At 35.7% G+C, this 17,716-nt stretch overlaps 1 protein-coding gene across 16 annotated transcripts in view; it reads left to right on the top strand.

The window, feature by feature from the left end:
• Nucleotides 1–17,716, top strand: part of MPHOSPH9 (M-phase phosphoprotein 9) — a 99,313-nt gene that overhangs the window by 14,168 nt on the left and 67,429 nt on the right. For 14 of the 16 annotated variants that reach the window (XR_013175521.1, XM_077159650.1, XM_077159651.1 and 11 more), the window contains 7 exons: nt 2,099–2,188; nt 2,448–2,959; nt 5,284–5,407; nt 11,257–11,347; nt 13,155–13,261; nt 16,950–17,072; nt 17,243–17,700. Coding sequence is in view for 15 of the 16 variants with exons in the window: in XM_077159650.1 (XP_077015765.1) it covers nt 2,099–2,188; nt 2,448–2,959; nt 5,284–5,407; nt 11,257–11,347; nt 13,155–13,261; nt 16,950–17,072; nt 17,243–17,700 (1,505 nt within the window). In the remaining variant the exon portion in view is untranslated. The remainder of the gene's footprint in view (nt 1–2,098; nt 2,189–2,447; nt 2,960–5,283; nt 5,408–11,256; nt 11,348–13,154; nt 13,262–16,949; nt 17,073–17,242; nt 17,701–17,716) is intronic. The other 2 variants (XM_077159655.1, XM_077159656.1) reach the window with 2 other exon arrangements.

Genomic DNA, 17,716 nt, shown 5'->3' on the forward strand with positions numbered 1-17,716 from the left:
TATGTCATTGGTAACAGAGACCAACAGGACTTAGAAACAGGGTAAGATAATGGGTAATTGGAGCTGAAGGGATACAGACTGTGCAACAGGACTAGATACAAAACTCAAAAATGGACAGCACAATAATACCTAATTGTAAAGTAATCATGTTAAAACACTGAATGAAGCTGCATCTGAGCTATAGGGGTTTTTTTTTTTTGTCTTTCCGTTAGTTTGTCTTTTTTTTTCTTTTTCCTTTTCTTTTTTTTTACTATTGTTATTATTTTTATTTTTTTTCTCTTTATTAACATTTTATATCTTTTTCTGTTGTTTTGCTAGTTCTTCTAAATCGATGCAAATGTACTAAGAAATGATGATCATGCATCTATGTGATGATGTTAAGAACTACTGATTGCATATGTAGAATGGAATGATTTCTAAATGTTGGGTTAGTTTCTTTTTTTTCTTTAATAAAAAAAATAAGGGGAAACAAATGTTAAAATAAATTTAGTAGATTGAAATGCTAGTGATCAATGAAAGGGAGGGGTAAGAGGTATGGTATGTATGCATTTTTTTCTGTTTTCTTTTTGTTTCTGTTTTCTGAGTTGATGCAAATGTTCTAAGAAATGATCATGATGAATATACAACTATGTGATGATATTGTGAATTACTGAATATATATGTAGAATGGAATGATCATATAGTAAGAATGTTTGTGTTGGTATGTTGGTATGTTTAATAAATAAAATAAATTTAAAAAATTGCATTGGAATAAAAATAAACAAAAATAAAAATAAAATAAAATAAAATAAAAAGAAAAACTGATACCTGGCTTTCAACATTAACCGAAAGGACTGCTGGTTTATTATGGTCTATAATACCAAGAAAGGTATGATTATTAGAAAGACACGTTTTTATACACTTGTTTAGACTGTGCTTGAGTGCTTCTTTTCTTGATGTTGTATGCTATGTGCTGGAAATAGAATGGGGCAGGGCTGGGAGACAGATAAGTTAACAAAGAGAACAAATGAGCTCATTTCTGATTGTGGTAAGTGCTATGAAGGAAATAGGATGATGAGAAAGAATAACATGTTAGTGTATTTTGGAAACCTGCTTAGGAAAGGAGATAATTAAGCTGTCATTGCAGTTTGGGAAATAACCAGCCATGTTACTCACTAAGAAGGGAGTTTTCCAGATAGAGGTTGTAGCAAATACAAAGGTTTTTAGGTAGAAGGTGGTTTGGTTATGTTCCAGGACCAGAAAGAGGTCAGTGTGATGAGCAGGGGACAGAGAGGGATGAGACAGGGTTGGAAGTATATGAGGACAGGCAGGTCCTGTTAAGTAAAGCTTAGAAATGGTAGGCAGTGAAAGGTTTTACACTGGGAAACTAGTTTTCATGGTAGCTACTGATTGTATTGCATGTTTATTGTCCGTTGCTGAAAAGTATCCCAGCCTTAGGTTGAATTTAGCCATCTGGAGATCCCTGTCCCCCTCTCCCATGTCTTCTTGTGGCTGAGAACCCCCGCAATGCTGACTGCTCCTGGATGGCATGTGAATACTGTGGGACTGTGCAGGGACTTCTAGGCCAGTTCCACATGTTTTCAGAGTCATTGTTTTATTCTTTTCTTTTTCAGCTCTACAGTGTTTTAAAACCCTTTAATGTCTGTCTTTAAAAACAGTCTTTTACTTATAGAACAAATAAATTAGGAGTTAATTCTCTTGGTACCAAACTGTTTCTTGTTTTAGGATGTGGAGTTCTTTTTCTAGGTACATGCCAGTGTTCAAGAAATCATTGGCTTTTACGAGGAAAGGAAGAGGAACTTAAGACAAATATTAAGAGCAACTACTGGTTCTTGATTAATTGGAAATGTTAGATGACATCAAATTAACATGCTGTTTAAAAAATAAGATTTACGTAAGACTTGCAGGTACAGGGAACATAAGAAAGAAGAGTCTAAGTCTATATCCTGATATTTTTGCGTTGAAATTTTTTTATAATTGTTTAATTAATCTTGGCATTTTACATTTTTAAAAAAGGCTCTTTTCCATTGAAGAAATTTTTCTATGTAATGATAGGCTAAAATTTTATTTTTAATTTAAATATTTTATGATTTACTAGACCAGGTGGTTACAACTATTCAATTTGGTGGAAAAGCAATGCCAAGAACAGATATTTGCCCAGCAGGAACAGTTCCACAACCAAATTCACGTAAGTTGTTACTTATATTGATTCTTTCATTAAGTTTTTTTTCCTATTTTTATTTTGTGTTTGTAAGCTTTGCAGAAAAAACAATTAATAATTTACATCATTTTTTATAAACTAAGGTACAGTGTGTGTATTATCTTTAGAGTAACATTCTATCGTGTTTTTAAACATAATATTTTCATAACACTCATAAAAATGTGATGTTTAATATGCATTTAAAAAATGCATTCTTAACTAAATCTGCAACTTTTTTTATTTTTAGCGTATACAGGAGGAGATAAAAAATTTAGTAAAGTTACAAACTAGTAGTGCTTCTTGGGCTCCCTGCGATAGAAGTTCTTCAAGCAAACAAATATTTTCAGAAAGTCAAATGGGTTTTTGTTCTGAAAACAGTGACAGAAATGAATCTGTTGTCAGTTGTCCTAAGTTTAAAGAACCTGAAGTGCAGCAAGAAACGTCCCCATCACTACCAGACTGCAACTTGGATAGTAGTTCAGTGAGCAGTGGATACGGTACCTTTTGCATCTCAGAATTAAATACGTACAAATCTAAAGACCCTAACGAGTTTATAGAGCATAAAGACCTTTCTAGAGGACCTATGGTACAGATGGATTCACTTGTAGATGCTGTAAAAAATAAGAGCTTTTATATACAAACTACTCAAGATTTTAATACGTCTTTAAAAGAAGATATTTCTGTTTTTCCTGGTGAATTTGAGCATCGTTTTCTTGGTGAGAATAAGATTTCTGAAGTATACAATGGGAAAACAAATAAGTAAGTGAAATTTCTCCATCACTTGAAGGGAATTTTACTTATTACACTTAGAATCTAGTAAAGAGAGTTCCTTTTTTAGTTAGACCATATTAGAACGAGAGGTATTCGAGCCTGTATCAGTTTTACCATTAAAATTGAAGACTTTTGTTTATAACTGCCTGAGGAAAATTGAAATACACAAAACACACTATATACTAATGGCATCTGACTTGCTATTTAACATCCTTTTTGTAGTTATGAAATTACTAAACTCATAAGGTGGGAGACCTTGCCAGAAAAAAGACAAAATAAATTCATACATCCCAGACCCCATACCCTTCCCTCTCATTGATCACTAGTATTTCCATCTACCCAATTTATTTTACCCTTTATCTCCCCTATTGTTTATTTTTGTATCCATATTTTTTTACTCATCCGTCTGTAACCTGAATAAAAGGAGCATGAGACACAAGTTTTCACAATCACACAGTCGCGTTGTAAAGGTTAAAAGTTATGTATTTCTACAGTCATCCTCAAGAATCAAGGCTACTAGAACACAGCTCAACAGTTTCAGATACTTCCCTCCAGCCACTACGATATACCATAAACTAAAAAGAGATATCTATATAATGCATAATAACCTCCTGACTCTGTTTTAAATCTCTCACCCCTGACACTTTACTTTTCTCATTTTTTTCACTTCCCCCTTTTGGTCAAGAAGGCTTTCTCAGTCCCATGGCCATACTTAATTTTATGTTTTTTGTATATAAGGATTGGTATAAGGAGAGTTTTTTTAAGTTTAATGCATTTTTTTAAACTTTTTTTATTAATTAAAAAAAATTAACAAACAAAACATTTAGAAATCATTCCATTCTACATATATAATCAGTAATTCTTAATATCATCACATAGTTGCATATTCATCATTTCTTAGAACATTTGCATCGATTTAGAAAAAGAAATAAAAAGACAACAGAAAAAGAAATAAAATGATAATAGAGAAAAAAAATCTATACATACCATACCCCTTACCCCTCGCTTTCATTTACCACTATTTCAAACTGAATTTATTTTAACATTTGTTCCTCCTATTATTTATTTTTATTCCATATGTTCTACTCTTCTGTTGATATAGTAGCTAAAAGGAGCATCAGACATAAGGTTTTCACATTCACAGAGTCTCATTGTGAAAGCTATATCATTGTTCAATCATCATCAAGAAACATGGCTACTGGAACACAGCTCTGCATTTTCAGGCAATTCCCTCCAGCCTCTCCACTACATCTTGAACAACAAGGTGATATCTACTTAATGCGTAAGAATAACCTCCAGGATAACCTCTCCACTCTGTTTGGAATCTCTCAGCCATTGACACTTTGTCTCATTTTGCTCTTCCCCCTTTTGGTCGAGAAGGTTCTCTCAGTCTCTTGATGTTAATTCTCTGCTCATTCTAGGGTTTTTCTCAGTCCTTTGATGCTGAGTCTCAGCTCATTCCAGGATCTTTGTCCTACGTTGCCAGGAAGGTCCACACCCCTGGGAGTCATGTCCCACGCAGAGAGGAGGGGAGTGGTCAGACTGCTCATCATATTGGCTGGAGAGAGGCCACATCTGAGCAACAAAAGAGGCTCTCTTGGGGGTGACTCTTAGGCCTAAATTTTAAGTAGACTTGACCTATCTTTTGTGGGGTTAAGTTTCATGTGAACAAACCCCAAGACTGGGGGCTCAGCCTATAGCTTTGGTTGTCCACACTGCTTGTGGGAATATCAAGAATTCAACTTGGGGAAGTTGAATTTCTCCTCACTCTCACCATTCCCCAAAGCGGGCTTGCAAATACTTTTCCAGTCACTGATCACATCATTCTGGGATTCATCGGGGGATCACTCTGGACAAACCAACAAAATCTCATGTGCTACCTGAGATTCCAAGTACTTACAACATTCAATCAAACTATCTACATGAGGTATATTAGGAAATGCTCTAGTCAAAATCTAAATTTTGTAACAAATAAACATTTTTTGAGCAGCACACATTTTGTCTTCCCACAAGAATAATTATTAGTACATACTAATCAATATGCTTTTCACTGTAGAGGTCTATGTAGTCCTCGAAAGGGCCAAAATGGGGAATGGTTATTGTTCTGGCAACAGATCTGTATAGTCACCTTTAGTCTTTTGTTTTCTTTGCCTTTGGTAATAAGAAATTGAAAAAAGAAATTTAGGTGAATCAACAAAAATCCATTATTTCTCCACTATTAGAAAAAAATCTAAAAAATTTCCCACTGATACTTAGCTTTATGTGTGAAGAATAGCATTTAAGAAAGTAATTTTGTTTTTCTCTTTTCATAGTAAATCTATAACATCATGGGCACAAAAGCTGAAACAGAACCAACCAAAGAGAGCACACGTAGAAGAAGGACGTTCACAATTTCTGCAAGGAAGGGAGCAGCCAAAGAAATCACCAGTTGAGAAAGTGGGTGAAGAATCTGTTTGCCTGACACGCATGCTCTTGATGAACATGTTGAGTTTACAACATGCTCATCAGTGTAAATGGTTTTGTCCTTTTTTTTGTATTGTTAAATCAGGGTCTCTGAAAGGATTGGATGTAACAATTTGCTCTAAGTATTGGTACTTTCATGTGTTGGCAATCAAAACTATTGAGGGATAAAATACTGTAAAAAATGAACTATTTTATAAAGGTTCTATTTCTTTTTGTATAGCGAATGTCTCCATTTAGCCAGAGAGTAACCTATTTGACTGTTTAAAAAAAATAAATTTAAAAACTTCCAATGATTTCTATTACTATTATGTTGTAAGAAGTAATACTATAAAAGTTGAGTACTTTAAGATGTCTTTATACAACATGATTGAAATTTGGACAATTTAGTGTTTATAATCTAAAATGTATGAGATGAAATGGTTGAGTTCTGTGTGGCGCTGTTGCTAACATAGCAGTTGCTCTCATTAAAGGATTATAGGTAAATGAATAAGTTTAACACGTCTTAAAGCCCTTGTTGGCCTAAGTTGTCATAGAATAGTGCTATTTAGTGTAATACACTGAAATTGCAAAACGGGTCCCTGCAAACTTGATACTGTTAGGAACTGGCCATGGCTTGATCATCCTCACTCAGCACAGTCTTCGCGTCATCCTGTGAGAAAGGTCTGTTGAAGAATAGAGCTCCTAAGATGGTGGTCCCTCGGCTTTCATAAGGCACTATTTATTTCTCTTTTCCAGTAATTTTATTTCTTCAATCTGTGGATTTTTAAGCTTCCTAATTTTACCTATCTTTGAACTTTTCCAAAAATCTTTGTTTATTGAGGAGGAGGGAAGTGAAGGTGAAGAAAACTCCATGAAGCACAGAGCATCTGCAACCTAGAAAAGCCATTTAGTGTTATACTGGTAGTTTTATTCTTTTGAACCTGTGCACCTTCAAGGATGGTATATCATTGTTTGTTACGATAGTTAAATGGTATTTGGGATAAAATTTGTTTTTTTTTTTAATTGAACTAGATTGTCACAAAAGAAGAATATTTTCAGATATAGTTGCTTTTCTTGTTTTTACCATTATAGAAACTCAGTCCTGTGGAGATTTTTCCGTGTCTGATTTGTGATCATAACCAAGACTTTGGGTTTGTGATTCCATCACTCAGTGGGTAAATGGTTTCTTGTTGCCTTTTGTGAATGTGGCTCAACATATGTTTGCTATAACCCATGGTTTCCAAACTTTGCTGCACATTATAATTACCTGAGGGTCTTTTACAAAATTACTCATGCCTGACTGCCAACCTTACATGTTCTGACTTACTAGGTAGGGCGTGTGAACTGTGTATCAGGAGTTTAAAAGGCTTCAGGTGATTATAATGTGCAGCAAAGTTTGGTAACCACTGTAATAGCCTAATTTTTTCTTAAGTTACTAGAGTGCTAGACCAGCTGCAGCATGAGGCGGTTCATTGCCTGAGACTATCCTTGTGGTATATCTGCCTGGTAGTCTGCTGCCTCCATGATGTCAGCTCGGCTGAGCTTGGAAGCTCTGCTGAGGAGTGATTCCCTTTGAGTCGGTCCTTTACTTTGATCATCAGGGCAGAATTTATTTTTCCTTTCATTTCTTCCTTTTTAAGGTAAATGATGCATTTGGTATTAAATCAGTAGGAGAAATCACTTTTCTTTGATATTTCTGAGCTTTAAATGTTTTTGAGGTAATGATGGTTGCAAGTTACCATAGCCAAGTGCATTTCTCATCTGCCTGATTCTGAATCAAATCCTGTGGATACAGCAGATGAAACTTTCCTCTTTGTTTAATCTTTTCTCTTTTCTTATTGTTTTCAGTTACATCTAAATCGTGCAGTCCTTATTATCAGAACTCTCTTCTGATCCTGTTTTCTTTTTGTACAGTGGAGTTTATTTTAGGTAATAGTTATTTTAAGTACATTTTGAAATTGTATACTGTTTAGCATAAGGATTCTCCAAAATTCAAGTCTGTCTTTGTTTTCTTGGTCCTTTGTGTTAGACACACTTGAATTTACCATTTCACAAGCTGAAGGACTTTGTGGATTTTTTTTCAGATAGACTGAAAGACTTACTGAAACTAATTGAGGTACTTGTGCTAGGCTGAGGCCAGCTTCTAGGACTAAGTAAGAGGGTTTAAGTTTCAGAAGGGCTTTTCATTGCACCATACTTTTATTTTTCATGAAAAGCTGGGCCTGTTTTCTTCAGTGGATGCCTTGTTTACTCAGAAGAGTGCAGCAGGCAGCTGTATAAGGTAAGCCCCTCCTAGTCCACTGCTTGTGTGTCTCAGCTGAGTACATTGAATTTTTCACCTTAGAATTGGGAAGAGGACAAAATATTTTACTTGGGATTATTTGATTCTTGTCCATTCACCTTTTCCTGGTCCTTTAAGTACTGAGACTTGACAGAAATTTGAGCAGTTTTAGGAGACAAAATTACTTAGTCATTTCTTACTTGATGAAAAAGAGGCTAAGTGGTGCCTTATAAGACTGAGGTAATCTCCTTTTATTATTTTGGCATACTTTTACTTTTTTTTTTTTACTTTTTATTTTTTTATTAATTAAAAAAATTAACAACAAACAAAATAATAAGATATCATTCCATTCTACATCAGTAATTCTTAATATCATCACATAGTTGCATATTCATCATTTCTTAGAACATTTTCATCGATTTAGAAAAAGAAATAAAAAGACAACAGAAAAAGAAATAAAGCGATAATAGAGAAAAAAAAGTTATACATATCATACCCCTTACCCCTCGCTTTCATTTACCACTAGCATTTCAAACTAAATTTATTTTAGCATTTGTTCCCCTTATTTATTTTTTATTCCGTATGTTTTACTCTTTTGTTGATATGGTAGATAAAAGGAGCACCAGACATAAGGTTTTCAAATTCACAGAGTCTCATTGTAAAAATTTTATCATTGTTCAATCATCATCAAGAGACATGGCTACTGGAACACAGCTCTACATTTTCAGGCAGTTCCCTCTAGCCTCTCCACTACCTCTTGAACAACAAGGTGATATCTACTTAATGCGTAAGAATAACCTCCAGGATAACCTCTCCACTCTGTTTGGAATCTCTCAGCCATTGACACTTAGTCTCATTTCACTCTTCCCCCTTTTGGTCGAGAAGGTTCTCTCAGTCTCTTGATGTTAATTCTCTGCTCATTCTAGGGTTTTTCTCAGTCCTTTGATGCTGAGTCTCAGCTCATTCCAGGATCTCTGTCCCACGTTGCCAGGAGGGTCCACACCCCTGGGAGTCATGTCCCATGCAGAGAGGGGGAGTAAGGTGAGACTGCTCATCATGTTGGCTGGAGGGAGAGGCCACATCTGAGGAACAAAAGAGGCTCTCTTGGGGGTGACTCTTAGGCCTCAATTTTAAGTAGACTTGACCTATCCTTTGTGCGGTTAAGTTTCATATGAACAAACCCCAAGACTGGGGGCTCAGCCTGTAGCTTTGGTTGTCCACACTGCTTGTGAGAATATCAAGAATTCGACTTGGGAGATGTTCTAGTTTGCTAGCTTCCGCAATGCAATATACCAGAAACGGAATGGCTTTTAAAAAGGGGAATTTAATGAGTTGCTAGTTTACAGTTCTAAGGCCGAGAAAATGTCCCAATTCAAACAAGTCTAAAGAAATGTCCAATCAAAGGCATCTAGGGAAAGATACCTTGGTTCAAGAAGGCCGATGAAGTTCAGGGTTTCTCTCTCAAGTGAGAAGGCACATGGCGAACACAGTCAGGGCTTCTCTCTCGGCTGGAAGGGCACATGGCAAGCAAGGCGTCATCTGCTGGCTTTCTCTCCTGGCTTCCTGTTTCATGAAGCTCCCCGGGAGGCGTCTTCCTTCTTCATCTCCAAAGGTCACTGGCTGGTGGACTCTCTGCTTCGTAGTGTAGCTCTCTCTGAATCTCTCACTCTCCAAAATATTTCCTCTTTTATAGGACTCCAATAAACCAATCAAGAACCACCCAAATGGATGGAGATATGTCATCCCCTAATCCAGTTTAACAACCATTCTTGACTAAATCACATCAACCAGGAAGATGATCTCATTACAGTTTCAAATATACAGTATTGAATAGAGATTATTCTACCTTTAAGAAATGGGATTTATATTAAAACATGGCTTTTCTTAGGGGGCATACTTCCTTTCAAACCAGCACAGGAGAGTTGAATTTCTCCCCGCTCTCACCATTCCCCAGAGGGGGCTTGCAAATACTTTTCCAGTCGCTGATCAAATCACTCTGGGATTCATCCAGGCATCACTCTGAAGAAACCAACAAATTCTCATGTCCTACCTGAGATTCCAATTACTTATGATGTTCAATCAAACTATCTACATGATTTATATTAGGAAATGCTCTAGTCAAAATATAAATTTTGTAACAAACATTTTTTGCTTTAGTCTCACACATAAGGTGACATTTTAAAATATTAATTACCATCTATTTTCAGCACCCTGCAATGTTGACATTCCTTTATTCTTCCTCATGCAAAAACATTTTTAAAATTTGTTGGTGTAGTTGAGAGGTTATCCTGGAGGTTATTCTTATGCATTAAGTAGATATCACCTTGTTGTTCAAGATGTAGTGGAGAGGCTGGAGGGAATTGCCTGAAAATGCAGAGCTATGTTCCAGTAGCCATGTTTCTTGATGATGATTGAACAATGATAGAGCTTTCACAATGAGACTCTGCGAATGTGAAAACCTTGTGTCTGATGCTCCTTTTAGCTACTATATCAGCAGAAGAGTAGAACATATGGAATAAAAATAAATAATAGGGGGGAACAAATGTTAAAATAAATTTAGTTTGAAATGCTAGTGGTAAATGAAAGCGAGGGGTAAGGGGTATGGTATGTATAATCTTTTTTTTCTCTGTTATCGTTTTATTTCTTTTTCTGTTGTCTTTATTTCTTTTTCTAAATTGATGCAAATGTTCTAAGAAATGATGAATATGCAACTATGTGATGATATTAAGAATTACCAATTGTATATGTAGAATGGAATGATCTCTTAATGTTTTGTTTGTTAATTTTTTTAATTAATAAAAAAAGTTAAAAAAAATTTTGTTGGTGTACTTTTACTTTTGCAATAGGTTTATGGATGGTTTTAAGTAAATGTAATCAAAATACTTTTAACAGAAAGGGAAACTGATGGTGGAACCGATGAGGATATTTCCAGTAGCAATAGTCTTTTCAAAATCCCCTTTTAGAAAAAAAGATCTCTTTTGAAGATGCCAGAGATAGAGAGGAGAGATTCTTAGAATTGTATTAGCATTGCTGATGTTAGCATTTTGAGCCTCTTTTGGGACTAGTAACCAATTATTTGAATATAAAAAGTAGTTTACTATTTAAACGTCATGGTAATTATAGATTTGTGGTTTTCACAGTTAATTTGATTTATTTTAGTTAGAAATTAATGATAAAAATGAACTATGATGGCTTTTACCTTCATTTTATACTAAAAAACTTCAATTTTAGACACCTCAAATATCTTTTGAAAATAGATTATAAATTATAAATGAACTTTATTTTTTAACTCATTAAATAAGAACTACCCCTAGTTTTTTCCTTCCAGCTCTACAGAAAACCAAAGTAAACTTTTGCAGATTATACGAGAAAAGCAAATCCTTCACTGTTAATGCCTGTCATTTTGCATTCTTGTAGCGATGGGGAAAGCCAGGTGTTCTTCTTGAACCTTCTGAAGGTTTCTCCAAGCCTAGTTTGGCACCCGGCTTTCGTTTCCTGGATCAGCAATTTGTGCCTAATGATTTTTAACTGTTAACTGATATTTTTCTTTCTTGAATTACAGTCTGATTTTGCTGCTGCTACACATCCTCATGCTTTTTATCTCAGAAAACCAGAGGAAAGTCCAAATTCTTGGATATCTGATTCAGCAACAGGTACTTATATTTTTAAAGAGTTTGTTTTATTTTAACCAATTATCTAAATTTCTCATTATAGAATGATAATCATGCAGTGTCTGTAACTGTGTCGTGTACTGTTCTTTTGGTAAAGGTAACTTCCTTACTTGCCTTGATTTGTGTTACAAGTTCTGCAAAAGATGGAAGGAAGTGGCTTTGAAATTATTTCAGAGAGCTGCTCAAGTCATATGGCTTTTTCAGGTATTCCAAAAGGAATGAATAAATCCTTCCTTCTGTCAGGCTGATCTGTCTGCACTCCTTTGATGAGTGCATCTCAGTCTGAAGGGCTTACTTCCTGGCTTTTCCCTTTTCTTCCACACCCTGCATCCACTTCACCAGGATGAATTGGCCTTGTTTTCTGCCTATTTCCAGAATCCAGTCGCTTCTCACCACTTCCCCTGCTGCCACCCTAAATAGAGCCCATCAATTCTCTCACTTGGATGCCTGTATCTTCCTAACTGGCCTCCCTGCTCCCACCCTATACCTTTCAGTCTTTTCTCACTACAGTAGCCAAAGTGATCCTTTTTAAAGATAAGTCGGATCACATAATTCCTCTGCTCAATTATGAGCCCTCCCCCCCACCTTCAGGGAATCCCTGGTTCCCTCAGAGTAATAGCCGGAGCCCAAACAAAGTCCCATAGATTCAGCAGGATCACGCTCCACTGTCTCTTTGACTTCACTGTTACCATTCTCTCCCATTCTGCCTCAGCAGGTATGTTGAATATATGCCAGATATGTTCTCACATTAGAACTTTTGCATTAGCTGTTCCCCCTGCTTGAAATACGCTCCCCCCCCCATGTAGGGAATGCCCTAATATATGGTTAAAATGACTAACTCCTTGTTAAAGTGCTGTGCTGTCAGTGAGCCAACCCTGACACCCTATTCAAAAATAGGGCCCTGCCCCCACACCGTAGATACTCTTTGTCCCATTTTTTTCTTTTACTGTCAGAATGCTTTCTGCAGTCTAACATACTATATACATCTGTACCTCAGAGATATTGTGGGTTTAGTTCCAGACGATTTCAATAAAGTAAATTTTGGAATCAAGTGAATCACATGAATTTTTTGGTTCCCAGTGCATATAAAATTTATGTTTGCACTATTATGTAGTCTCTTAAATGTGCAATAGCATTATGTCTAAAAAAATGAACGTAGCTTAATTAAAATGTGACAGGGATATGAAGTGAGAATATGCCTTTGGGAAGTTGGCACTGAAAGACTTGTTTGACTCAGAGTTGCCACAAACCTTCAGTTTATTAAAAAATAAGTAAATAAACAAAAATGCAATATCTGTGAAGCGCAATGAACTAGTTATGTGGGTATACTGCATGATTTACTTATTGTAAACTCTCTCCCTCAAGGCTGGCACTGTAGATGCTCAGTTGGTATTTGAACTATTAAATTGTTTATGTTGATTCTGTATAAGTCTGTACTACTCATAAAGAAGTTGTCATTTATTTTAAAATTTATTTCAAATTGCACTAATTTATCTTGACTTTTAATATTTCAGTTTTAAATATTAGGGTCAGTAAGTCACAGCTCTTCAAATGGTCAGGCATTTATGTGAATCTTCCCATCAAAGTTCAACTTGCTTTAACCAAATAGCCAAAAAGTATTCATTTCCCATATCCTAATTTTCTTTAGATAGAAATAATTTAATCTAGAAAATATTTGTTCTCTTAGCTCACTCTTTTCTACTGTATGCATTTATAGAAATAATTTAATCTAGAAAATATTTGTTCTCTTAGCTTACTCTTTTCTACTCTGTGCGTTTGTGCACGTTAGGACTGACTTACTGGAAACTAGAGGAAAAGGACATGTATCGCTCTTTGTCTGAGACTTCAGAGAAGATGCTTGTACCATCCTCCTCCAAAAATGTGTCACCAAGCCAGGTAATTTAAAAAGACATCTCGGTGTATGTTTGTGTATTTGTATTTTGCATTTGTAGTTAATTAATATTCCTTTTCGTTATAAATTTTGTATTTGTTGACCTCTGATGTACTGGAAAAAAGCAGGGGCTTTACAATCATATTCACCTTTCAAGTTTTGTTTCTGTCATTTATAGCTATGTGATCTTAGGAAAGTTACTTAAAAATGGAATAAAAATTGGTGAGTGTTTTGTGAGATTAAATGTAATTTTTTTTTAACCTGTTGTATATAATAGGTCCCCAGCTCGTAATTTCTCCTGTTCCCAGACCCAGAGTTGATTTTCAGTTATATCTCCCTCTGGTGCATTTCTAGCATAATTATGGGAAATTTAGTTTACTGTGTTAAATTTTTTTTTTTTAGCAAGAAATGTAAAATATTTTGTCTGTTTATTCAATGTGTGTACATTGATATATATGTTTCACTTCTGTGTTGTGATTGGATAATGAGAGATTAAGACTGGGAGAAAAGAAAGAATTAAAATAAGAGAGACATGAAAACCTGAATAGACAAATTGGGCAATGTAGAGACCAATGTACTTATAAATATGAGTGTCTCAGAGAGTGACTGAAATCAACATTCAGGAAAGATAAAAAAGAGAATTAAATATATACACAAAGAGAAATGAGATATGGGGAAAGGGAAAGGGAAGAGAAGGTTTGCAGTTATAGGACTCACTATATTTGGCCCTTGATTTTGAGCCTCAGTCAATTAACACTGTATTTTTTGAATGTAAAGCTGTCACCAGGGTGCATAGGTGGTTCAGTGGTAGTTCAGTGGTAGGTTCAGTGGTAGTTCAGTGGTAGGTTCAGTGGTAGTTCAGTGGTAGAATGCTTGCCTTCCATGAGGGAGGCCCGGGTTTGATTCCCGGACCATGCACCCCACCACACACACAAAAAAATTACAGATGTCACCAATTTTTTTTTTATTTAATTTTTTTAAATACCAAAAAACACATAACAAATGTAAACATTCCTAATGCAGACATTCCTATTTTGATCATTCCGTTCTACATATATAATCAGTAATTCACAACAATATCATCATAGTTGCATATTCATCATCATGATCATTTTTTGGAAAATTTACATCTATTCAGAAAAAGGAATAAAATGAAAACAGAAAAAAAAACTTATACATACCATACCCTTTACCCCTCCCTTTCACTGATCACTAGCATTTCAAACTAAATTTATTTTAACATTTGTTCCCCCTATTATTTATTCTTATGCCGTATGTTCTACTTGTCTGTTGACAAGATAGATAAAAGGAGCATCAGACACAAGATTTTCACAGTCACACAGTCACATTGTGAGAGCTATATCATTATACAATCATCATCAAGAAACATGGCTACTGGAACACAGCTCTACATTTTCAGGCAGTTCCCTCCAGCCTCTCCATTACATCTTGACTAACAAGGTGTATCTACTTAATGCGTAAGAATAACCTCCAGGATAACCTTTCGACTCTGTTTGGAATCTCTCAGCCAATGACACTTTATCTCGTTTTACTCTTCCCCCTTTTGGTCGAGAAGGTTTTCTTAATCCGTTGATGCTGAGTCTCAGCTCATTCTAGGATTTCTGTCCCACATTGCCAGGAAGGGCCGCACCCCTGGGAGTCATGTCCCATGTAGATAGGGGGAGGGCGTTGAGTTTGCTTGTTGTGTTGGCCGAGAGAGAGATTGAGGGGGGAGGGGAGGGGGGAGGGAGAGAGAAGGAGAGAGAGGGAGAGAGAGAGAGGCCACATCTTAGCAACAGAAGAGGCTCTCTTGGGGGTAGATGTCACCAATTTTAAGATTTCCCTTTTCATATTCTACCAAGAAAAAATAAAAGCTTGTTAATTAAGATTGATTCAATGCTTTATCACCTAGAATTTTTATTTTATTCTTATGGGAAGTGCATTTAGATGCAAATAAAAATTATTATCCTATTACTCTTTTACATACTTCAAAAGGAAAACATAAATGAAGTAGATACAGAGGCTTTCACTTTTGATCTCTTTTCAATGCAGTGTTGGTTTCCATGTTATTCTACCTACTCTCTTCCTCTGTGTACCTAGATTTGCATTTCTTTGGAAAATGTGCAAAAGAACAAAAGGCCTTGGTACTAAACTTTTAACTGGCTTTGTTATTATGTAGAACTAGCCTACTTTTGACTCCTAGATAGGAACTGTGGCTAAACATGTGTGCTTCACCCTTTCCCTAAATACTTGATTCTCAGGGTATCCACCATAGTCTTTAGGATTTTCTTCTAAGCTGTTAATGCCCATCTGGCCAATTTTGATGACTTTGATATTTGCTTATGAGCAGGCAAAGGCATTTATGTCCCAGCCACTACTTGGGCGAAGCATTACAAGATGCATCCTCATTTGTGAGAGATGTTGGAATATGAAAAGAAAAGCACAGCATAAAATAGTGGACAATGGCACCTCAAATTGCCATGAACTGTGAATAGAATAACGTTAACAGTTCGCCAGCAGTGGGCAAGTGTTCCCCAGGCTGCATGTAGGCGAAGCCAGGGGGCTGTTACTTGTCATGCACTTTCAGGTGTACAAGGGGCCTTTAGATTCTTGACCTGCAAAAAAAGTAAACTTCTAAAACAGGATTATGAAAATTGTGGTAAACATTAAGAGTTTACATTTAACAAATTAATGCTTTTAATGCATATTCACAAAAATACAATTATCCCATTCATAAGATAGTCATATGGTTAATTTAAAAGTGTTAATTTAGGGGCCACGGTGGCTCAGCAGGCAGAGTTCTCACCTGGCATGCTGGAGACCTGGGTTCGTTTCCCACCGGTGCCTGCCTATGTAAAAAAATAATAATAGTAAAAATAAAAAGTGTAAATTTATGCTGTTCTGTAGTCTATACATTCTTGTTGAATTGTTGAATGTATAATCCCATCAAGAGAATGCCTGTGGTTTAAATTTGAAACTCAAGTTAAATGGTACCCTCTGTTCTCCACTATAATAGCTCCCACCTTGAAACAATTTAAGCCTGAGACTTTTAATGTTTGGAGCTTAGACATTCATATTTAATATCTCTTTGTTCTTTTTCTAGTGTAGGAAAGCTCTGATTTCAAGGTTTGGAAATTAGATAGGGTAATATCGTCTCATTTTATTAATAATCAAAGGGACTTGTTTTCATTGATAACTTCTTTCTTTACACTTTCTTTGGGGGGTCTCTAACTCTTTAAAAAAAAATCATGAATGTAACTGCATAGATTCAGAGGTCCATTTCTTGATACTTATCCCCTTGAGGGTACATGAAATTAATCATGCCAGAAGTTTTCTTCATCCTGCTTCAGTTATTCATTATGAAGCCTTTTCTTCCCTCAAAATTTGATCTTTGTTTTGAATGGGAGACTAAGGATTTTATTCTTTGGAAGTACTCATAGACTTCTAAGTAATTTAGCTTCAGATTTTCCCCTTAATAGTCATTGTTAGAGGTTATGAAAGCTTTTTCATTTTCATGTAGGCTTGCAATAATAGGTAATGACTTCCAAACTTGCATTATAGATCTGGCAGTCTAGATTCTCAAAATTTATTTAAAATATTTCAAAATCTTTTTATAATGCTGATCTTGGTATCAGTAATTTTTTCATAGTTGCTAATGCCTTTTAAATAATAATTTTGTTTCATATCTTTAAGTCTAATGCTAGTAATGAGATGAAGCTACCATCACTGAAGGATATTTATCATAGAAAACAAAGGGAAAACAAGCAGTTACCTGAGAGGAATCTCACTTCTTCCAACCCAAATCATCCACCAGAGGTAAAGTTGTCAACATTCTGCTGAGTGAAAATGAAAGCTGCTTCATGATTCTAACTTTTACCTTAAGCTTTATTTTCCCTAGGAGATCTAAAGCCTCCTCACTTAAAAACGAACAAAACAAAACTGAGTACTGAGAGTGAAACCTTACTTACTGTATGTCTTATTTCTAGGTACTGACTCTAGATCCAACATTACATATGAAGCCAGATCAGCAGATTTCAGGGATTCAACCACATGGCTTTTTAAAAACACTTGATGACAGAATTTCCTTTTCAACAGACTCTGTTCTAGAACCTAGTGTGTCTAGTCACTCTGACATAGACTCATTTTCGCAAGCAAGTAATATCGCTTCTCAGTTATCTGGATTTCCCAAATATTCTTCAAACCCAAAAACTTCACAAGTGGACTCTTGGAAAAATCACGCATTCCAGAATGAGAGTAGGACGAGTTCTACCTTTCCTTCAGTATGTACTATTAATAGTAATGATATCTCGGTCAACACTATAGATGAAGAAAACACCGTGGTAACTCAAGCCTCAGTCAGTCAATGCCAGCTTCCAGGTACAGCCAACAGTGTCCCAGAATGCATTTCACTGACTACCCTGGAAGATCCTGTGATATTGTCTAAGTATGTATTTCACTGA

The sequence above is a fragment of the Tamandua tetradactyla genome, chromosome 5 (assembly GCF_023851605.1).
Source record: "Tamandua tetradactyla isolate mTamTet1 chromosome 5, mTamTet1.pri, whole genome shotgun sequence".
NCBI lineage: Eukaryota > Metazoa > Chordata > Mammalia > Pilosa > Myrmecophagidae > Tamandua > Tamandua tetradactyla.